General features: G+C 47.1%; 1 protein-coding gene across 3 annotated transcripts in view; it reads right to left on the reverse strand.

The window, feature by feature from the left end:
* Nucleotides 1-661: 661 nt before the first annotated feature.
* The window catches only part of aass (aminoadipate-semialdehyde synthase), a 33,594-nt gene continuing 10,279 nt past the window's right edge, over nt 662-23,976 (reverse strand). The window contains exons 10-25 of one of the 3 annotated variants that reach the window (XR_014593282.1): nt 22,498-22,620; nt 20,604-20,742; nt 20,364-20,423; nt 19,844-19,911; nt 16,338-16,459; nt 15,326-15,455; nt 13,365-13,475; nt 12,060-12,168; nt 11,559-11,699; nt 11,306-11,473; nt 10,902-10,997; nt 9,569-9,684; nt 7,312-7,400; nt 7,052-7,228; nt 2,424-5,312; nt 1,954-1,971 (exon numbers count right to left, since the gene is read on the reverse strand). Coding sequence is in view for 2 of the 3 variants with exons in the window: in XM_083917537.1 (XP_083773663.1) it covers nt 5,194-5,312; nt 7,052-7,228; nt 7,312-7,400; nt 9,569-9,684; nt 10,902-10,997; nt 11,306-11,473; nt 11,559-11,699; nt 12,060-12,168; nt 13,365-13,475; nt 15,326-15,455; nt 16,338-16,459; nt 19,844-19,911; nt 20,364-20,423; nt 20,604-20,742; nt 22,498-22,620 (1,768 nt within the window). In the remaining variant the exon portion in view is untranslated. Of the gene's footprint in view, nt 5,313-7,051; nt 7,229-7,311; nt 7,401-9,568; nt 9,685-10,901; nt 10,998-11,305; nt 11,474-11,558; nt 11,700-12,059; nt 12,169-13,364; nt 13,476-15,325; nt 15,456-16,337; nt 16,460-19,843; nt 19,912-20,363; nt 20,424-20,603; nt 20,743-22,497; nt 22,621-23,976 lie in introns of all 3 variants that reach the window. The other 2 variants (XM_083917538.1, XM_083917537.1) reach the window with 2 other exon arrangements.

The raw sequence follows: 23,976 nt of genomic DNA on the forward strand, positions 1-23,976 counted from the left end.
TTTCGCTGAGTGAGCGGAGACGGGCAACAACCAGAGTCACTATAGGCCGAGCATTCACTCCATGGACTGAGAGAAAGGAGAGGAACGCCATTCAAACGCACGCTCACATGGCTACGCTGCTCCTGGATGCTAACATCACTTTCATCTGTACTTAGCTGGAGGGGCTAACGCTAACGGCTAATGCTAACTGTCAGTCAAACTCCTCTAATCCTTGTTTTGATGCTGTGATTTTCTGGAGGGGACGGGTTCAAACAGGCTCAAACAGACTCCGGTCTCCTGGAGCTACTGGGCCGGGTCTGACCAACCTGGCAACCCCACTGCTGGACTTCTTTTTTGTTGTTGCAACTACGATCATGAGACACTAGATGGCGGTGTTCAACCTTTAAAGGTTCAGTTCTCCCAAATACCCTTAAGAAAAACAAACCTCTTACCTGAACACGTGTGCGGTCACGTCTGCGGAGCTGAAGGGAGTGAGTTTTGCGCTCAAAGCTGAAAATAAATACAGAGTAATGGACACCGCAACGAACCGCTAACTAATAAACCGATACATTAAAGTGTGAATGCAAAGATTAGCATAGATGCCAATGAACAATGAGCTGTTCTGTGTCTTTAAATGAGGAAAGAAGAAGAAGATCGTAACAGAATGTCTCTTTATTTATGGAACTATTTTCATAAAGCAAAAATATTCTCTATCAACACGAGCTCTTACAAACAAACGGGAGTTTTTATGAATTATGAAGAACAAACAAACAAACAGACACGTTACAGTGTAGTGTTATTATCAAAAACGACTTCAATGATTCAGATTCAGACCTACAGATCAAACAACACGCTGCCGTTTTAGGGCGCCCTCCCACTGTGCGTCCGTCCCGTGCCCCGTGCTTTAGGGTCCTTGTCCCCCCCTCCAGGCCCGTTTGTACTCACACTACCTGGGCCTCGGAGAATGCTTCTTGCTGCCTATACGTCATCACGCCGTAACACGTCACACGCATTGATGACGTCATGGCGATGCGTGGCTTTGTTTCCAGATCTTTCCGTAGACCTCGGAGTTTTTGTGCGTCTTGTCGACCGTTTTTGAATCTTTTCATCGACCAAATCTGCAGTAAACACTCCACCTCCGCATCACACCAACGTGAACCTTTCACCGCCATTGTTTGAAATGTCCGCGCATGGTCCCTCCTTCTTTTTTCTACGTCCCAACAGGCGCACAGGAAATGACCTCAGAACCACGTAGGCCTCGTGCTCGTACACGTGCACACGCTCGTGCTCGTACATGTGCAAACGCGCTTTACAAAAGCCCACCTCTCCCAAACGGGCTGTGGACGGCCAGGTGGCTGCAGTTATACGTGGAGCGTTGCACTCACACTGGTCAAACGCACTAGGCTTTAGCTGAAACACCTGTTTTGGCGCGGTGCGGAGGGACAGTGTGAGTGCGTCCTTACATGAACCACACATCTGCACACATATGGATATAAATGATATATGATGTAGAAAACAAATCTCAGGTACGTATAAAAGAACTCTGTCTCTTTGACGCATGTGACAAAACCGCTTTTTGTTCTTCGTCTGGAAGAAAAACAGGAAACGCTGCAGAGCAGGACCGACATGGGGGGCTCGAACATACGTGTGTTTAAGGGGGGGGGGCTCGAACATACGTGCGTGGGGGGGTGGTGTAAGTTATAAGAAACAAAGCAAAACAATTAGAGTGAATATGCACAAACATTACCGTACGTGTTTACATCTAAATAATAATCTAACGTGTCTGTGCTCCCCCCCCCACCTCAAAGTGGTGTCCATCACTGACCCTGGACGCCATCTTTTGTTTCATAAAAGTAACGAAACCTAACCGCTGGGATCACGGACGGATTCTGAGACAACGGGTCACTGGGCACAGACCTGTCAGAGCCCCCCCCCCCCAAACCTACAGATCAAACAACACGCTGCCTCTGGAGGCCCAAACATGAACCGCACCTCTGCAAACATATGGATGTATGATTGTAAAAAACAAATCTCAGGTACGTATAAAATAACTGTCTCTTTAACCCTCCTGTTGAGTGAGCGGAGACGGGCAACAACCAGAGTCACTATAGGCCGAGCATTCACTCCATGGACTGAGAGAAAGGAGAGGAACGCCATTCAAACGCACGCCCACATGGCTACGCTGCTCCTTGATGCTAACATCACTTTCATCTGTACTTAGCTGCAACGGCTAACGCTAACGGCTAACAGCTAACTGTCAGTCAAACTCCTCTAATCCTTGTTTTGGTGCTGTGATTTTCTGGAGGGGACGGGTTCAAACAGGCTCAAACAGACTCCGCTCTCCTGGAGCTACTGGACCGGGTCTGACCAACCTGGCAACCCCACTGCAACACGATCAAACAACACGCTGGCGTTTTAAAAACTCCTCCGAACATGAGCCACACATCTGCAAACATATGGATGTATGATTGTAAAAAACAAATCTCAGGTACGTATAAAAGAACTCTTTAACCCTCCTGTTGCCCTCAGATTTGACTAACACCATTTATTCTCGGGGTCAATTTGACCTTTAGCAAGTTAAACATGTGTAAAATGATCATAATCAATGTGTGACTCAAGTGAAGTCGGGTACTTTATGTTTTTATTTAACAAAATGAAAAATATCACTAATGTTAAACTGCATGGAGGGATTTCTGTGTGTGTGTTTTACAGTAAGTCTGTTATTTTAAGTGCTATTTTGTGTTATTTGTAACATCTGGAATGAAAGTAACGTCCGTTATCAAGGACAGCAGCATGAATCTGACCTCATATAAGATTTGAATTGTAAAATAAACAATAATAATGATTAAATCATCCAGATTATCAAACTGACCCAAAGGAACACCGGTGCCACAAGTACAAATATATATAATGATGCCAATTTATGTTTTTTTTATGAGTCGTCTCCATAAAATGAAGAAAAGTCATAAAAATAAAGCAAAAAAATGTCGTTATTTAGAGATGTTGAACATTAAATGGGGTCAGATTGACCCTCAGGAGAACAGGAGGGTTAAAGCATGTAACAAAACCGTTTCCAAGGTGACCCCCGACCCCCCCCCCCACACACACACACACACACACACACACACACACACACACACGCATAAACTAAATCTAATAAATAACGCTCGTGCTCGGGGTGAAGACAATAAACACTCCTTCTCTGTATCCCTCTGAGCTCCACGTTTACCCAGAATCCCCGTCACCCGCCGTGCTACTGTGACTGAATCGGCGTCACGCGTGAACCGATGATGCTTGTAACAGTGGGATATTTAAATCTACCTCAAACAGGTGAGTGGGAGCGATTTAAACCCTAATTTCTATGAGTTTAAGTCGACGTCAGTGATGCAAACGAGGCGTTTTGTTCTGTTTGTTGTTGTCGGTTCGTTTTAATGTCAAGTGCATTAGAATATAAATGTTTGTTATTATAGTTTTGAGTAAAAGTATAATTGTGAGTTAATTAAACTGCCTCAAAACTACAATAAAATAAAAAGATTGAGTCGTGATCCTGCACAAACGGGCCGAACCTGATCCTCCGCAGCCGCTCTCAGCTTCACCCACGACAAAACTATAACAATAATAATAATAATAACAATAATAATAATAACAATAAGAATTTTAACAATAATAATAATAATAATAATAATATGAAGTGTAGTTGTCGTGGGTGAAGCTGAGAGCGGCTGCGGAGGATCCCCTTCAGCCCGCCTGTGCAGGATCACGACTCAACCTTTTTATTTTATTGTTTTGTTTTGACGCAGTTTAACTCTAATAATTATATCTCAAAACTATAATAACAATAATAACAATAATAATAACAATATGAAGTGTAGTTGAGGTGTAATTATTAGAGTTAAACTGCTTCAAAACTACAATAAAATAAAAAGGTCGACTCATGATCCTGCACAAACGAGCTGAACCTGATCCTCCGCAGCTGCTCTCAGCTTCATCCACGACAACTACACTTCATATTATTATTATTTTTATTATTATTGTTATTATTTTTATTATTATTGTTATTAAAGCCTGTGAATGGGAGCTACAGTAGTGTTCTAAGGGTTTAACAGGTAATTTCCATGACGCGTGTGAAGAAACGGGGGAGTGGGTTTGTAACTACGTTCACGAGTGAACCGATGATGCTCCAGAGATACACCTTTAAATTAAGAACAGTGGGATTATTTAAATCTACCTCAAATATGTGAGTGGGAGGGATTTAAACTCTAATTTCTATGAGTTTCACAATAAAATAAAAGGTTGAGTCGGGATCCTGCACAGACGAGCTGAACCTGATCCTACGCAGTCGCTCTCAGCTTCACCCACGACGACTACACTTCATATTATTATTATTATTATTATTATTATTAATGTTATTATTGTTATTAAAGCCTGTGAATGGGAGCTACAGTAGTGTTCTAAGGGTTTAACGGTTCATTTCCATGACGCGTGTGAAGAAACGGGGGGGTGGGTTCGTAACTACGGTTACAGTTGAGCCCGGTTTGAAGGTCAGTGCAGAATCGAGCTTCTGTTTTTTAAAGAATACAGAAAAGAAAACAAGGTTCAGCTTCGTTATTGATTCTTTAACCGGCGGACACTTTACCAAACGAGCGTTGGAATAAAAAGCTGTGCAGTACTGTACTGTGTAGTTGTGATTGCGCGAAGGTCAAACGTCCGACTCGCCCCGTGATCGGTGCTGACGCGGGTTTAATCTCCGCCCCGCGGCGCTTTGACCTCATTAACGAGCCGATGTTTGTGCTTTTGAATGCTTTAAATGTCTTTTTCCTGAACGACAGAGTCTCATCTGAGACCTTTGACGCATCTTCACAGAAGAACTTCTCTCTGAAGCCTTTTCAGCTCGACACGGACGAGTGATCGAAGCCCGACTCCGGGTGGAAATATTAAACTGCAGATTCACTGAATATGCTTTTATTTTGTAGCTTTTTGACCTAAAAACAGTTTAAAGCGTCACTAAACTGTAAATTTAACCTCGACACAGTAAACAGAACTTTTAGGGATGCAAACGTTTTTGTGCTTTGAACATTTTTACCCGAAAAAACAGAAACGACGTAACTAAAAATAATAATTGTGGTGATAAACGTGTTGGAAAAAGCCGCTGATGTGTGATTTTAGATCGTCTTCTCTGCAGCTGTGGGACAGTATTTACAGTGACCTCTGGCTCTACTCCAGCAGCGTGCTCTTGGACATGAAGTGAAGTCCCTCGTCCTTGAGGCGGGCCAGCGTCGGCCCGTAGATCTCCTTCGTCATCGGAACCACGAGTCCCTTCGTGCTGATTTCACCTGCAGGAGGAAAACAAACACATTAAGGTTTAAACTGAAGCTCAGTGGCAGAGACTCTGCAGCATCACGTCGGCTGTGAGTGGACAAATCAATCAATTCAACTTTATTTACGGTGCCAAACCAAAACAAAAGTCACTTCAGGACGCTTTACATAAAGACCGCGCTCTACGGCTTATTTATGGGGCCCTTCTGTGTGGAGTTTGCATGTTGTCCCCGTGTCTGCGTGGGTTTTCTCCGGGTTCTCCGGTTTCCTCCCACAGTCCAAAGACGTGCAGGTGTTCGGTTCATTGATGACTCTAAATCACCCGTAGGTGTGAATGGTTGTCTGTCTCTGTTCGTCTCTATGTGTCCTGTGATAGACTGGCGTCCTGTCCAGGGTGGACCCCGCCTCACGCCCAATGTCAGCTGGGATCGGCTCCAGCCCCCCCATGACCCCGACAGGGACAAGAGGCTGAAGATGAATGAATGAGAGACCCAACAATTCCCACATAAGCAGCAACAAGTCGCACTATCTTTAATAAAAGTAGTAATAATTATCTAATCTTGTGCAAACAGTCGCTGTGTTTAGATGCACATCAGTGACCTGAAATGGTCTGAAGAGAGTAATCAGTTTACTGAAGTTCCCCTCGTTTACGTGAGAGGGGGTTAAATGGGACCATGTCGGGGTAACTCTCCCTCCGGTGCAGCAGGTGGTGCTCTGCCAACATACAGCTGGACTGAATAGGGCTTTGAGGGGAAAATGGCCGACGTTTGGACAGAATCAGGACAGACACGTGTCTTCTTGGTCGTGACGTCTCTCGTCATTGTGAAGTCCTCCCTCGGTTTAAGGGGAACGCTCTGTTGTTGTTGTTTGGTTACTAAAGGAGTTCTCTAGGTCTGCTATCTTTTCCCGCAGACAGTTTTTCTCATGTTTGAACTTGTAATGGAGACGTCCGGGAGAGCGTGAACCCACGCCCCGACCCCATCGCGTTACATTGAGTTCAAATCCGCTGTCTGGGACTTTTCCAAACCTTTAACCGCTACTTTTAACTCATATTTCACCAAACTGCCACAGACAACATCGTTTACATGTTATACTGGAACAAAGCACCAATGGGCTCCTTCCACTGTAATGGACTTTACTATGAGAGGAGCTGGTACAGGGGCCAGTAGGTAAGTCTTTAAAACACTCTTTTAATAAACTCTGGCTTCACTAACTACGCTGTTGCTGCTTTGTTGTGTGTGTAGGGACTCTTCTCGTGTGTGTGTGTGTGTGTGTGTGTGTGTGTGTGTGTGTGTGTGTGTGTGTGTGTGTGTGTGTGTGTGTGTGTGTGTGTGTGTGTGTGTGTGTGTGTGTGTGTGTGTGTGTGTGTGTGTGTGTGTGTGTGTGTAGGGACTCTTCTCATGCTGCTGCAGAGGTTTGCTGTTATTTTCAGCAGCATTAGTGGTTAAAAAAAGACCTTTGAATGCCTTCACCGTGCTGCCCCGAGCTAACCAGTGTTAGCCACATCCGGCTGTTAGCATCTCTCCCAGATTTCTCCGTTAATAGTTGTTACATAAAAAGAAAACTGTCTCAATGGATTATTTGATGTGTGTAAGTGCAGAAAAACACCACGGGAGGATTTTACGCCGTAGTTACACTTTAACAGTAGCCGACTGTGTCCGATGTTCGTACTCTTACGGTTTATCGTCATAATTTCATCGTGTTTTATAGTTTTTAAGTTTTTAAAGAGGAAATCTTCCTGACTGATGATACTGACCATCAAGAACCATGCGGGCCGCAATGGCTGCTGGGTATCCCACAGTCTTGGCCATGGCGGAGAAGCCATTGGGGTTTCCGTACACCACCAGGCTGATGTGTTTGGTCTCCAGCTCGCCGGTCGGGTGGCGAAGCCCGACGTCGTTCCTCATGACGATCATGTCTCGCTCGCCGTCGTCTGACCAAGGGGAGAGATGTCGTTAGTGGTTCACGTACGTGCGAGCGTTCGGTACTCGTGTCGGCGGTAAATAAGCGTCTCACTGAAGGAGAGTTTGGCTTCCAGATGCTTCGCCAGAGCCGCCAGCACGCTGTCGGCATGGAGCACCGACTCGTCGCTCAGCATCCCGAACCTGAACGGAGAGAGAGGCAAAAACACAACAAGACTTTTGCCTCACAATGGAATAACCTTCGCAGGAGCCGTTTCAAAAGGTTTAAAAGAAAACGCGTGCGCTTTAACACCCCGGCAGCGCCGCGGCGACAGCCCACACATCCTTGGCTGAGTCTAAAGAGATGAGCAGTTGCTTTCTATCGCTGCTTTGCTGGTGAATGAATAAATGAACAACAAGTCATTCAATGTGAGCTTCAAGCACGTTGGCTTTTTACTCTTTTAACCGCGCACATGGAATGTGTCCAACAGTTCACTTTCACCGCCTTTGGGTACGTGTTTCAATGCCACCGCAGGCACCGCTTTCCCTTCACCGCCGACGGCAGCAGAACAATGGCGGCACGGAGCCTTGGTCTGAAGAGACCCCCGGAAAAAAAAGTGGATTTAAAGTGAAGAGCGTGTGCGCGCTACACCACTTCAGGCGTCCTCGTTAAGGAGAGGAGTGAAAAGTGTTAGAGGAGCGGAGCGGCCTCAGCTTTGTTCTCCCCCCTGCGTCGAACACACAGACGCTAACTTTGCAGCGTCCTCTTTAGCTCCTAGTTTGTCTCCTAGCTCCTAGACTGTCTCCTAAAGCTTCTCTTTAGCTCCTAGTTCGTCTCCTAGCTCCTAGACTGTCTCCATAGAGTCCTCTTTAGCTCCTAGTTTGTCTCCTAGCTCCTAGACTGTTTCCTAAAGAGTCCTCTTAAGCTCCTAGTTTGTCTCCTAGCTCCTAGACTGTCTCCTTAAGAGTCCTCTTTAGCTCCTAGTTTGTCTCCTAGCTCCTAGACTGTCTCCTAAAGAGTCCTCTTTAGCTCCTAGTTTGTCTCCTAGCTCCTAGACTGTCTCCTAAAGAGTCCTCTTTAGCTCCTAGTTTGTCTCCTAGCTCATTAGACTGTCTCCTAAAGCTTCTCTTTAGTTCCTAGTTTGTCTCCTAGCTCCTAGACCGTCTCCTAAAGAGTCCTCCTAAGCTCCTAGTTTGTCTCCTAGCTCCTAGACTGTTTCCTAAAGAGTCCTCTTTAGCTCCTAGTTTGTCTCCTAGCTCTTAGACTGTCTCCTAAAGCTCCTCTTTAGCTCCTAGTTTGTCTCCTAGCTCCTAGACTGTCTCCTAAAGCTTCTCTTTAGCTCCTAGTTTGTCTCCTAGCTCCTAGACTGTCTCCTAAAGAGTCCTCTTTAGCTCCTAGTTTGTCTCCTAGCTCCTAGACTGTCTCCTTAAGCTTCTCTTTAGCCCCTAGTTTGTCTCCTAGCTCCTAGACTGTCTCCTAAAGCTTCTCTTAAGCTCCTAGTTTGTCTCCTAGCTCCTAGACTGTGTCCTAGAGTCCTCTTAAGCTCCTAGTTTGTCTCCTAGCTCCTAGACCGTCTCCTAAAGAGTCCTCTTTAGCTCCTAGTTTGTCTCCTAGCTCTTAGACTGCCTCCTAAAGCTTCTCTTTAGCTCCTAGTTTGTCTCCTAGCTCCTAGACTGTCTCCTAAAGCTTCTCTTTAGCTCCTAGTTTGTCATCATTCCTTCCTAATTTCCTTCCTTCCTCCCTTCCTTGTCATCACTCCTTCCTTATTTCCTTCCTTCCTTTACTTCATATCATTTCTTCCTTCATTCCTTCCTTCCTCCTCCCTTCCTTCCTTGCTCCTTCCTTCCTTCCTTCCTTATCATCATCCTTACCTTCCTTCCTTCCTTTCTTCCTCCTTCCTTCCTTATTCCTTTCTATAACCGTTCCTTCCTTTCTTATCTCCTTCCTTCCTTCCTTGCTCCTTCCTTCCTTATCATCATCATCATCCTTACCTACCTTCCTTCCTTCCTCCTTCCTTCCTTGCTCCTTCCTTCCTTATCATCATCATCATCATCCTTACCTACCTTCCTTCCTTCCTCCTTCCTTCCTTGCTCCTTCCTTCTTTATCATCATCATCCTTACCTTCCTTCCTTCCTTCCTCCCTCCCTCCTCCCCCCTCCCTCCCTTCCTTCCTTCCTTCCTTCCTCCCTCCTCAGATGTTATTAGTAAATGGACAGAGACACCTAGAGAAACCTGATCTACGGACCGTAAATACTCCTTGTCCGTGTCTCTTGTCGTCTGCCAGCCAACCTGAAGTCTTTCCTTCGTTACCTTCACCCCTGTAGGTTCAGGACATTCAGCCCGCGGACACGGACGTGTGTCTCAGTCTCACCATCTCAGGGTGTCCATGGTGAAGTCGTCCCGCCCGATGCGTTCGTAAACGGCTTCTTCGAAGGCGTCCTGGGAGATGGAAGAGGCCACACCCATCTGCTTACAGAGGAGTGTTTTCTGTGGGTGGAGGGACAGACAACGTTCAAACACTCGGCCCAGTCCCATTTCTCATTTGTTAGCTCCTAGTTTGTCTCCTAGCTCCTAGACTGTCTCCTAAAGCTTCTCCTTAGCTCCTAGTTTGTCTCCTAGCTCCTAGACTGTCTCCTAAAGCTTCTCTTTAGCTCCTAGTTTGTCTCCTAGCTCCTAGACTGTTTCCTAAAGAGTCAACTTTAGCTCCTAGTTTGTCTCCTAGCTCCTAGACTGTCTCCTAAAGCTTCTCTTAAACTCCTAGTTTGTCTCCTAGCTCCTAGGCTGTCTCCTAAAGAGTCGACTTTAGCTCCTAGTTTGTCTCCTAGCTCCTAGACTGTCTCCTAAAGCTTCTCTTAAGCTCCTAGTTTGTCTCCTAGCTCCTAGGCTGTCTCCTAAAGAGTCGACTTTAGCTCCTAGTTTGTCTCCTAGCTCCTAGACTGTCTCCTAAAGCTTCTCTTTAGCTCCTAGTTTGTCTCCTAAAGCTTCTCTTTAGCTCCTAGTTCGTCTCCTAGCTCCTAGACTGTCTCCTAAAGAGTCGACTTTAGCTCCTAGTTTGTCTCCTAGATCCTAGACTGTCTCCTAAAGCTTCTCTTTAGCTCCTAGTTTGTCTCCTAGCTCCTAGACTGTCTCCTAAAGCTCCTCTTTAGCTCATAGCTTGTCTCCTAGTTCTTAATCCGTCTCCTAAAGCTCCTCTAAAGCTCACAGACGAGATCCTCTTTAGGTGCTACACTGGCAGTTATCGTCCCCTCCGTCTTTACACATTTAGAAACGGCTCCAGGGCAACACTTTGCAGATGTGCCACTATTTCTCTTCTCATTTCATAGAAAAACTTGGCAGGATTGTAAATTGCTAATCATGCTTTTGATTTCTGATAAACACATCCTCAGCGTGTGGCTCTGTGTTTCCCTTTCATCTCAAAATGGATAAAAGAGGACAGAAATTACCGTCTGTGAACTCATCATCAGTGTCACAGAGCCGTGGCTCACTGCAGCCTTGATGTTGACAAGCACCTATTGACATTAATAGACTCTTCAGCAAAACCCACTTCCACGGTAAGACGCTTCAAGTGGGAACGCTGCAGAACAGCTTGTTTTAATAAACCTGGGAGAAAGAAGCAGGAGGCGCCGCTGAGAGGCTGCCTTTCAACCATCGCCCCCTTCTGCGTTTGTGTGTGCACTGAATGGCTCCTCGGCGAAGGCTCTTACCCAGGAAACAGGAGACGAAGTGGGCTGCAGGATGGGACAGGGCTCACTGTTGATAAGACCCAGTTTGACGAAGCCGCTCATGGCCTTCGTGAAGCCCTGCGGGGCGCAAAAAAGAGTCTCAACGAACACATTTACCAGGACGCAGTGAACAAAAAGACACCAGAGATCGGGAAAGCGTTTTACTGAGTACCACTCGTGCTTTAATTAAGCGCATTTTGACGAGAACATTTCCTGACACGAATAATGTACTTAAAGTAAAACCTTGACTCATGAGTTCTCACGCAGAACATCTCTTCAATAGGCTTCTGCAGCAAACAGGCCGACAACAAGCTGCTTTGTTACTGACGGTAAAACTACAATAACGTGTATAATGTACAATAAAAAAGCACGTGTGAGTGTTGTACCTTGAAGCGCAGCGTTCCCCTGATCAGCGTGTGTGCCGTCTGGATGCCGTACTGCTCGGCGTACGTGGTGCTGTCGCGGTTCGGGAATCCCTCGAGGTTGAAACCGGGAAAGAAGTCCATCGGCACGCTGGACTCCATCAGAGAGCCGCCGGCCGGGATGCTCACCACCTGGACACAGATTCAGTTTCAGGAAACACAATATATAATAATAATAATAAATATTATAACATCTGGTCTTTCGAGGCCTCCGTACCTCGCCGTCTCGGAGGAAGGTGGCGGGGCTGACGGTGTTGAGGAGGACGCCGTACGGACTCCAGCTGAACTTGTAGCGAAGGGGATTGTCTGAACATTCGGGAGCAGGAAGGCCGCCGCAGAACGAGCTGTACGACTCCACCTGGACAACACCAACATCAACAGTAATGTATTTTCTGTCAGTCGGCTCACTGATGAACGGATTTACATAACTGAAACTTCAGGACGGGAGTCAAACGTTCATCAATAACACCAGTTTGTGATGCATATTCAGCCACTTTGACTCGGGCCAGTGGGCTAAATCAGTGGTCAAAAGGTCTTTTTGTTGTTAGTTTGGATTGAGGAAGAACTCTGGTCGTCCGACTGTGACGTCGCCTGTGTGAAATCAAGCAATGTGAACATGTGGACTGTCAGTCTGTTTGATGGATCAATATGATGCCTGCAGAGCACACACACAGACACACACACACACACGGTGTAGTGAGAGTTTGTGCTGACTCACGGTGCAGCCGTCAGCTTTGGCCTTGTCGATGCACTCCATGGCCAGCATGTGGTCGATACCCGGGTCCAGTCCCGCCTCATTCACTATGGTGATGCCCGCCTCCTCCGCACTGAGACACACACGCACACATACGCACATATATTAAGTTCCACTCCTGCCTGAAATAAGACACTGTGAATTTCACATGGCGCACATCTGTTCACTAGTTTTAAATGTTATTTGTATAATAAGAACTCTTAACTCCCACACTCAGGTCCACTGCAGTAATCCCACTGTACAGCGTCTCGTCTCTGGTCTTTGTCCGTTCTTTTGCATTATGTTCTCTTGGTGCGATTGTGTTGTGGTAAGAATGTACTTTATTTCTGTGATTTGGGTTTTTATACGTTTTAAAGTGTAATTCCGGCGTAAAATCATCATCATCAGAGTCTTTGTCGCACTTACATACGTTAAATAAGCCATCGAGACAGTTTTTTTCACTATCAACGGAGAAATTCGGTACAGTCGCTAACAGCCGGACGTGGCTAACGCTGATTAGCTCGGGCAGTACAGTGAAGGCATTCAAAGGAAGTGTTCAGATCCTTTACTAAAGTCAAAGCACTAATACCACTCTGGAAATACAGCACTGCAGCCACTTGGTGGAAATACTCGAATTTGTGAATTTGCGTTTTAGCTTTTGTGAATCCGTAAAGTGTAATTCCATCATAAAATCATCCCATGGTCTTTTTTGGCACTTGTTTACATCAAATAAGCCATCCAGACAGTTTTTTTCGTGTAACAACTATTAACAGAGAAATCCAGGAGAGATGCTAACAGCCGGACGTGGCTAACAGTGATTAGCTCGGGGCAGCACGGTGAAGGCATTCAAAGGTCTTTTTTAACCACTAATGCTGCTGAAAATAACAGCAAACCTCTGCAGCAGCATGAGAAGAGTCCCTACACACAAAACAAAGCACCAATGGGCTCCTTCCACTGTAATGGACTTTACTATGAGAGGAGCTGGTACAGGGGCCAGTAGGTAAGTCTTTAAAACACTCTTTAATAAACTCTGGCTTCACTAACTACGCTGTTGCTGCTTCGTCAACACTGGATTTACTCGCTTATTATGGATACAATAGTGAGTTACTTGGCAACATTCATGTTTAATACAGTATTACACTTTGCTCCTTACTGCTGAAATGTTGATTTTATTTAAGGGTCCCCTACAGGCATGTCTTAAAATTAATATTTACACATGCAGAGTAGAAACCGTAGAAGTTTGTATCTCTTGATGCTCTGGAGTTTGTTTAATGTTCATGTTTGCATCACCTGCTCTGCAGCTCCTTCATGGCAGGGCTCAGGTAGCTCGCCGTCACCATGTTCACCTTCCTCTTGATGCATTGTTTGGCGATGAGCGGGTGGAGCGAGTACGGCAGCATGCTGCGGGAGGGAGGAGGTGGAGTCAGGACAGGAGACATTTAGCAGAGCTGCATATTTCATACTTTTCATCCTTCCTGTGAAAACAAGAAGGAGGCTACAGACTGTCGATATTATTAATAAAGGTTATATAGTTAATTAGGGACCAACAAAGGTAAAATTGTTGTAACTTTTTTTATGCAAACACTGAATTTTACTGGTTGTGAGCACGGTCCTTGTTCCTTATTCTGAGGATGACAAAAACTAATTTTTGTCCATAAAAGGTTTCATCATTTGGAAGTTTGATGACGATGTGGAGCAGAAAACACCCAAACGATACCTAAGGGCGCCCTCCCACTGTGCCTCCGTCCCGTGCCCCGTGCTTTAGGGTCCTTGTCCCCCCCTCCAGGCCCGTTTGCACTCACACTACCTGGGCCTCGGAGAATGCTTCTTGCTGCCTATACGTCATCACGCCGTAACACGTCACACGCATTGATGACGTCATGGCGATGCGTGGCTTTGTTTCCAGATCTTTCCGTAGACCTCGGAGTTTTTGTGCGTCTTGTCGACTGTTTTTGAATCTTTTCATCGACCAAATCTGCAGTAAACACTCCACCTCCGCATCACACCAACGTGAACCTTTCACCGCCATTGTTTGAAATGTCCGCGCATGGTCCCTCCTTCTTTTTTCTACGTCCCAACAGGCGCACAGGAAATGACCTCAGAACCGCCGTAGGCCTCGTGCTCGTACACGTGCGCACGTGCTTTACTAAAGCCCACCTCTCTCAGACGGGCCATGGACGGCCAGCTTGCACTCACACTGGTCAAACGCACTAGGCTTTACCCGAAAAACCTGTTTTGGCCCGCTGCGGAAGGACAGTGTGAGTGCGCCCCAAATGTTGGTTGTTCAGCAATGTAGCTTTAAAACTAGCGGTTGATAAGCCCGATATAGCTGACGGTTCTTAAGGCCCGCCTCCTTTTGGGGGCGTGTCCAATAATGAAACAACAAAACAGCCTAAAAATAATTCACCCCTTTGCTAAATCCCGCCTCCACTGGTTACTGTTGCTAAGCCTGGCAAGCTTTCACACCCGGGATGTCATGATGGCGTTCAACATTGACAATAACGTCAGAGTATTATGAATGAAGAGGACGTTAAAAGCCCGGACCCAATGATAAACTTTATAAAAATTGGGCGTAGCCTCTCAACTTGATCCAGTCGTCCTCGCCTACAGGAGTCTCCATCTTGTCAGACTTTGACTCCGCCTCATTTCCTCTGACCAAAAATGGGCATGTATGTGACGTTAGGGGGAGGGGCGTACGTCCATCTGGCTGACATTTAAGGGCCAGAGGCTAGCTGTCACTCCAGAGGCCACGCCCCTAATTATTTATAAACTTTAACCTCCAATAAAATAAAAAACTAGCCCCTCCCCCTCAGTGTTGTCATGGAGATATGATCTAAACGTACAGACTAGAATGTTCTTTTGTCCTTAAACAGGTTTAATGATGCTGTGTAAACGGCCTGTTTAACATGGGGCTCAATGAGAAACTGCTCTGTTATGAAACCTGCCCCTAGTGGACACTCAGAGAACTGACGCTGACGGAGCTTCCTGATTGGATCAAACAGGAAGTGGCTGTGGTGGGGGCTCGGTCCCAATGCAAGCGCCGGGTACGCCATGTCGTTGCTAATGCTGGATTGGACAGTGACCGTTCTAGGGAGGGGCTTAACGAAGGGTCAACTTGGCCCATATAAAGGATACTTTAGAGGACCTTAAAGAACTAAAGGACCTCTCAAATACTTCAAGTTTACCTCGGGAAAAGAAACGGCATCCATCATCCATACGTTCAGCTGTTTGCATAAATGCCTGCAGCATACCTGATGACCAAGTCATGATCTTTGACCAGAGAGTCCAGGTGTCCTTCCTGGCTGGCAGCGTCCAGCATGACGGGGATGGTGTTGGGATACGTGGCGGCCAGCTCCTCCGCTTGCTTCAGCATCACCGACGCTGGGAGAGAAGAAACCGCAGGAGACAGTCGGTGGAAGGTCGCGTAGAGATGCAAAGTGGACCTTACTCGAGTAACTTGATCACTCAAACTCAAGCTTTGTTTAATTAATGAATGATGTAACTATATGCAGCACATTGCTTTGATCAGAGATTATTATTACAGATGGTTATTATACAGTTAGACAACCGGCTCCGCCTCCCTGCAGCAGGGCGGCCAAATGGAGCTCTGCCCACCAAAAGTCAAACATGGTGGAATTGGACACTTATAGCTGTGGTCTACAATTTGTAATAATGGCAATGGTGCGACACGGTGGTGTGGTGGTTAGCACTGTTGCTCCAGGGTTCCAGGTTCGCATCTCGACTGGGCCCTTCTGTGACAAAAGTCACTTCAGGACGCTTTACATAAAGACGGCGCTCTACGGCTTATTTATGGAGCCCTTCTGTGTGGAGTTTGCATGTTGTCCCCGTGTCTGCGTGGGTTTTCTCCGGGTTCTCCGGTTTCCTCCCACAGTCCAAAGACGTGCAGGTGTTCGGTTCATTGATGACTCTAAATCACCCGTAGGTGTGAATGGTTGTCTGTCTCTGTTCGTCTCTATGTGTCCTGTGATAGACTGGCGTCCTGTCCAGGGTGGACCCCGCCTTACGCCCGATGTCAGCTGGGATCGGCTCCAGCCCCCGAGACCCCGACAGGGACAAGAGGCTGAAGATGGTTGAAGATGATCAACTTATTTTGCTTCATGCAATAAAAATGTTAATTTTAAGAGAGCGGTGTTTTATCTTGTATTTTTACTTTCGCTCTTTAATCAATCAAAAGTATTTAATTAATCTATAAATCATTAGCCGCAGCCCGACACTGAACGAAGATGTTGTGACATAACTCACCCACGGTGACCTGGGTCGCCTCGTCCCGTGTCAAATACTCAACTACGGGCCCGGACACGTAACCTGAGCCCAGCAGCAGCACGCGCTTCATCCCAGTCTTCTTCATGATCTGAGCCTTCTCCCTGAGGGACGCCACACACACACACACACACGCACACGCACACGCACACGCACACACGCACGCACACACAGAGAGAGACTTAGACGCACATCAGAAACACTCCAACACAATAACACACACTGTGACTGCGTTTAAGAGGAGGGAGAGCATTGGGGTGTGTGTGTGTGTGTGTGTGTGTGTGTGTGGGGGGGGGGGGGGGGTCATCCAAACCATAAAACAATGACAGAATGAATTTTAGGAAGTTTTATGAAGGATGGATGATGGAAGAACGCTGGACCCCAGGTCACAGTGGAGTCAGTGACACACAGAACAGCAGAGGGACGTGACTGCAGCTGCACTGATCAAAGACTCCATTAAGGACACAAGGGCGTGAGACTAAACACAACACACACACACACACACACACACACACACACACACGCGCAGACGGGGAAGGTGAGTCCACGTTCATCTGCTCCACAACAAAATATATATCTCACAAGATGAGATCCTCGTCAACTCTTCAATTAAAAACAAACTATTCTGATGATTGATGAACCAGTTTGAGTCTTTTTAAAGATTTAGAAATCTAAATTCTGTGATTCCAGATTCTTAAACGTGAATATTTGATTTAAATCAACAATGACAATAATGGTGAGTTGCAGCACGACAAGCAACGTTAAAGTAAAATCATTATTGTTCATTTAAATATTAAAATCTAATGTTTTTCTCGACACTTTCTCATCGAGAAGCCGAACTTTACACATGAAAACAAGAGTCATGTTGTTTACTTTAACTGTATAAACTTAACAAAGTGAGGATTAAATGAAATCCCACAGAATAAGAAGTTTAGGGTCGGACTTCAGCACGAGGCATCAGACCCGCGGCCTTTTAATTAAACCTTCTCCAAACAACTGGATTGAGTTAAGAAGTCGGATTGTGCACGCTGGATTATCTTAAAGACAACAATAACACCATAACGGAGGAGTCACCCCGCGTGACCTGTGGCATTAATATCCCACCACCAACCGCCTCAACCCCCCCACCCACACACACACACACACAAACACACACACACACACACACAGGAGTCAGAGCCCCGGACTCGTTAGCTTCGCCCTAATTGGAGGCGACGCTGCGCGCATGCACGAGCGGCAGCAGGGCCGGCTGAGGGTCGGACGGGCGGACGTCGTCCTAATTAAAAAAAAGAGAAGGGAGTCATTTCTCCCTCACTTTACATATCTTAAGGAGCCAAACTCAATCAGAAGGATTAAGATGCGGGGGCGTTGCGGCTTGTCTGGAAAAAATGATACTTAGGATCAATTAGGAAGGAAACTCATCGGGTCTTAGAGGTGGCCTAAATATGAGCGGGCAGGAATCAAACCGTGAGACCGGAGTCTGTAGGAGAGAGGAGTCATAATCTGAGGAGTTATTAAACGTTATGGAGCCGCAGAAGATTTGAGAGGCATTAAAGTGTCGACTGGAGCCGCAGTTAAGAAGCTGAACGCGTTTTAATCAAAGTGAGAAATGAATCAGAGCAGATTAAGAAAAAGATGAAAACAGGAAAAATAAACAGAACGCTGATGCAGATGGATGAGTGTGTTTCATGCAGAGGCAGAGGAGAAGGTCAGTGTCAGAGCGAGGGCAGGTCCAGGACGTGTTTAGCCTCAGGGCGCACTCACACTGTCCTTCCGCACCGCGCCAAAACAGGTTTTACGGGTCAAGCCTAGTGCGTTTGACCAGTGTGAGTGCAACCGCTCCGCGCATAACTGCAGCACTCTTGCCGTCCACGGCCCGTCTGAGAGAGGTGGGCTTTTGTAAAGCGCGTTTGCACATGTACGAGCACGAGTACGAGCACGAGGCCTACGGCGGTTCTGAGGTCATTTCCTGTGCGCCTGTTGCGACAAAAACTCTGAGGTCTACGGAAAGATCTGGAAACAAAGCCACGCATCGCCATGACATCATCAATGCGTGTGACGTGTTACGGCGTGATGACGTATAGGCAGCAAGAAGCATTCTCCGAGGCCCAGGTAGTGTGAGTACAAACGGGGCTGGAGGGGGGGGCAAGGACCCTAAAGCACGGGGCACGGGACGGAGGCACAGTGGGAGTGCGCCCTTAGTTAGTGTAAAAACAGCTTAGCTTCATACGAATAAAACAAAAACAAGAACGATAACCGTCTGGAAAGAGGTAATTAAAGCAATAACAGGGTCCCTTAACGAGACGTGACACGTGTTATCTGGCGCTAACGATGCTAAACAAACAACAACAGCATTAGGAAGATGCTAGACTCACACAGCCGGACCATCGCCGCAAATGGAGCCACTCCGATATCGTCACTAGTATCAGAAAAATGGCTAAAATGCTGTCATCAGTTAGCCTCGTGAGACCATCCTCGTCACAAGCTCCGTTGCTCAGTTACACAGTCTAGGGCTTTTATTGTGAAAGGTAAGAACAGAAGGATGGATCTGGTGTGTGCCGTGTTTGTCAAGCTTGAAGGGAATAAAAGTTTCCCGCCTTGAATCGGACTCCGGAGCGTCGGTGTTGTCGTTTTATTCGCTGAAGCTCAAAAATCAAACTTGTTCCAGAAGAAAATGGCGTTTCATTGATGATTTTCCTCAGTTTTAATGGAGAACAGCTAACGTTAACGTTTCTCCCCCACGTCCAGTCTTTGTGCTAAGCTAGGCTAAACACGTCTGGGATCGATCTCTGTACAGAACGCACATAAATGAGCCCGACACTCACCTCACTCATTTTTTAGAAACTTAAAAAAACGGCTTGAGCGAGAGGAAACAAAGACAGACGGATGAGGTGACGGCGTGGTTTGTTTTTTTTTCCGTATAAAGTTGAGAAGAAAAGATGTTTCTACCCTTCGATACCCAAAGGTCCAGCAGCGTCTGGCATTGGCTAGCGGCGTATTAGCTCGCTAGCCATGCGAGGTGTTAATGCGGAGGTGGGTTGGCAGAGCGGACACCAGGGGGCAGCGCTGTGCGGGAACAACCACAGGGTGAAGGGTTAGTCGCTACAACACAGACTGCAGCGCTACAGAAGAGCAAGTTAGAGAGGGAAAAGAGCAGAAAGAGCAGACGACAAAGCACAGAAGCACGTTCACACGCTTCACTGTTAGCCGCGGTGAACGTTAGCAAGGGGAGCTACATCAGAACAGACTCTACACGTTACCTGTCTTTCAACCTTTACACAGTTCAGCAGCAGGTCGGTGCGTAAACCCGCAGATGGAACGAGCCAAAGTTATTTTTTAGGACATGTTTGTTAGTAATTAGAATGAGAAATACGTTAAAAGAAAACACAGTATGCTCCCCAAACACACACACACACACACACACACACACACACACACACACACACACACACACCTGTGCATACGTCACACATTAAAACAAGTCTTACCTCCTTTCGCGCAGTTTTTCGATGTATTCAAACTTCGGGGTGAGGACGCCGTTGGAGGTGATCACCGCCTTCAGAAACAAAGAAACCGTGTTCCCCGAATGAGTCAGAGTCCGTTTACACATAAAACTAAATATATAAACTATTTATAATACATAAACTATCTCTTAGGACAGAGGTGTCAAAGAGGTGTCAAACTCAATGGTGCTGAAAGCTCCTGTTTTACAGCTTTCTTTTGTCATGTTTTTAGTCGTTTTTTCATCTGTTTTTAGTCGTTTTGTCGTGTTTTTGTGGTGTTTTCATCTGTTTTTAGTAATTTTTTCATCTGTTTTTAGTCGTTCTTCCACTCTGAAGTGGTTGTTTCAAACAAAAACACGCAGAATATGAAATATTAAGCCTTATTCTCAGGCTAAATATGAACATTGTGCTTCCCTCACATCAGCTGCAGATCAGGACGAATTGCTGAGTCATGACTTGTTAAAGTACCTGAAGTTCCCGCGGTTGGTAACGTGACACAACTTACGTCTCTGACTTGCGGGCTGAAGTCCTCCTCGTCCAGCGGTCTGGTGGCGTCTGAAGGCAGCTGATGACGACACAACACTACATTTAAGTCAGGGTTTTATTTTGGTTCTCTCCCCCCACAGCTCTCCGCGTGACACCCGCCGCAGCTCTCAACCCTCAGCAGCAAACTCAAGCAGAACAGCCGGACAGAAGTGCAGGAGCAGCCGCTGCTCTCACCTCACCTACAACGCGGACGTCTTACCATCTCCCAGAGGTAGGGGAAGAGCCGGTCTCCGAAGTACTCCGTGGCCCCGATGGGGAGCTGAGCGGGCAGGTTGTCGATGGAGCACATGAGGATCCCGTTCCCCTCCACACTGCCGGGACCAGAAGCCGCAGTGTTACTTAGAAACAGTGTAATTAAGCAACGTTAGCATGTAGACGTCACACAGAAAATGATACAGATGCATTTTTAATTCAAAAATGATTCTTGAGAATGATTTCAAACTAATCTGCACCATCTGCACCATCTGCCTCCTTAACATGTGTCAAACACGTCTGTTTAAGTCTGAACAGTGTGACTGTGGCTCAGTTGGTGGAGCGAGTCGGCCAATGTCCGAAGGGTCGGCGTCTCGATCCCCGCCCTGCTCTACTTGTGTCATGGTCGGGCGAGACACTTCACCCACCTCGCCTCGTGTGAATGTGTACGACTGCTGTGTGTTTGAGGAGGTGGTCGGAGGCGCTGATTGGCTGCTACGCCTCTGTCAGTCTGCCCCAGGGCAGCTGTGACTACTGCGTAGTTCACCACCACCATGTGTGTCTGTGTGAATGAATGGAACCTGGACGCTGTATAAATCTAAGCCATAATAATAAACTCATTCATTACAAACAAGACATTCCAGGCACTTTTCATACGTTCCTTTTGTTTTCATCACATAGAGGCGGCCGTAGCTCAGTCCATAGTTGACTTGGGTGGGAACTGGAGGGTCGCTGGTTCGAGTCCTTGTGTGAACCATGTATGGAGCGTGGACTGGTGGCTGGAGAGCTGCCGTTGAGCAAGACACCGAACTCCCAACTGCTCGGGGCGCCGGTCACTGGCAGCCCCCTCGCTCTGACATCTCTCCATTAGTTGCATGTATAAAGGTCCTGTCTGAGCATGTGTGTGTATTTCAGGCCTGTGTGTGTGACATTATTTCCCTGTTGCAGGATTAATAAAGTAATTCTTCTTATTCAGTGAAGAGTTTCCATTTCCCTCTTTGTCCTTTTTACCTCCAGTCATAAATCTTTGAGTCTAAAGACTCCTGAACTCTTTAGATCCGTCTCTTAAACTTTTATCATCCTACAAAATGTTCAGGACCAGTCTGCTGAGGTTTCTCCTATACTCATGTCTAATAGAACTGAAATGAATTTGCAATTTTATGGATATTTTATGGAGCCAGTTGAGGTGGTTCAGGATCATCTGGTAAGGATGAACCCTGGGCGCCTCCCTAGGGAGGTGTTCCAGGCACGTCCAGCTGGGAGGAGGCCTCGGGGAAGACCCAGGACCAGGTGGAGAGATTAGATCTCCACACTGGCCTGGGAACGCCTCAGGATCCCCCAGTTAGAGCTGGTTAATGTGGCCCGGGAAAGGGAAGTTTGGGGTCCACTGCTAAAGCTGCTGCTCCCGAGACCCGACCCCGGATAAGAGGCTGAAGATGAGATGAGAGATGGATATTTTTCACTCTCTGTTTATTTCTATTGCGTGGCTCCAGCCCCCCCGCGACCCCGACAGGGACAAGCTATTGAAGCTATTGATGATGAATGAATGAATGAATGAATGAATGAATCTTATCTTAACCCGTCTGACCCCCACAACCATCGGGTTCAGCTCAGTAACACAAAAGACACGACTTCCGCCTGCGGTTTGGGGTTAAAGGGCTTTAGAGAGAAAACATGGCTCCTACGGGCCTTTTGATGGTTACGAGCGTACGACGTGAAGACGTGAAAGACAGAAGCTAAAAAGAAACTAAATGTGTCATCCATTTTGTTTTTTATCTTATACAGTATCAAGTAAACAAAGGGCTGCTTTCAAACGTGCTGCAGGCAGAGAGAAGCACCTGGAACCTCTAGCGTCTGACTGCAGATCAGCTGCATGAAGCAACAGCACGTAACCACCGTACCTGTCGTGGTCGATGTGCTGGTCGGCGTCGTACATACAGAAGGGCTTATCGATGGTGGTGCACTCGGTCATGAACTCTATGGAGCCTCCGGTGTCGGCAGAGATGTCACAGATGGCCAGCAGCCTGCGGGGAGAGAGGAGAGGCATTCATCGGGTCAGAGCGACAGGCTGAAGTGTGCGCTCTGTAAACACAGCGCGAGATAAACGCGTGACCTTTGACCCCTCTGCAGATAACACGCTGCACTTGTACCCATTCACTGGAGCAGGCATTCAGCCGTCAGGTGCAGCACATTCACGGTGTCACACTGAGAGGGCGAGGACGTGTCGAAGTCACCGCAGGGGACACAGTTTATGTCTTCTACTGATGATGAAAGGATAAATGTGGTTCCTGCAAGGCCGCAATGCTCATTACACACCCGAATAAAGAGAGAGAGAGAGAGAGAGAGAGAGAGAGAGAGAGGGAGGAAGGAGAGAGAGAGAGGAAGGAGAGAGAGAGGACGGAGAGAGAGAGAGGAGGGAGAGAGAGAGAGAGAGGGGAAGGAGAGAGAGAGAGAGAGAGAGAGAGAGAGAGAGAGAGAGAGAGAGAGAGAGAGAGAGAGGAAGGAAGGAGAGAGAGAGAGAGAGGACAGAGAGAGAGAGAGAGAGGAAGGAGAGGAGAGAGAGAGGACGGAGAGAGAGAGAGAGAGGAGAGAGAGAGGAAGGAGAGGAGAGAGAGAGGACGGAGAGAGAGAGAGAGGAAGGAGAGAGAGAGAGAGGAAGGAGAGAGAGAGAGAGGAAGGAGAGAGAGAGAGAGAGAGGAGAGAGAGAGAGAGAGAGAGAGAGGAAGGAGAGTGATAGAGAGAGAGAGAGAGAGAGAGAGAAGGAGAGAGAGAGGAAGGATGGATGGATAGATAGATAGATAGAAATTGAAAAACAAAAACTCAGAGGTCTACGGAAAGATCTGGAAACAAAGCCACGCATCGCCATGACGTCATCAATGCGTGTGACGTGTTACGGCGTGATGACGTATAGGCAGCAAGAAGCATTCTCCGAGGCCCAGGTAGTGTGAGTACAAACGGGCCTGGAGGGGGGGACAAGGACCCTGCATCTTACTTTAGCACGTTAGCGGGTAATTCTAAGGGCGCACTCACACTGTGCCTCCGTACCGTGCCCGAGCACGTTTCACAGCTAAAGTCTGGTTCCTTTGACCAGTGTGAGTGCAACCGTACCACGTCTAGGAGCGGCACGCTTGCCGCCCACGGCCCGTTTGGGAGAGGTGGGCTTTAGTAAAACACGTGCGCACATGTACGAGCACGAGCGTGCGCATGTGTACGAGCACGTTCTGGCGATTCGGCACTGCAAATAAAATTGAACTGAAACAAGAGGTGAGCTGAGGTGAGTTCACTCCGACCCAACCGGACGCTGCGGTTGGAGCCGTGTGAGGTGACGATGCCTCAGCTGGAGTGAAAGAGTGAAAGCGAGCCGACAGGGCGGAGCGGAG

The sequence above is a fragment of the Echiichthys vipera genome (assembly GCF_963691815.1).
Source record: "Echiichthys vipera genome assembly, chromosome: 7".
In the NCBI taxonomy this organism is placed as follows: domain Eukaryota; kingdom Metazoa; phylum Chordata; class Actinopteri; order Perciformes; family Trachinidae; genus Echiichthys; species Echiichthys vipera.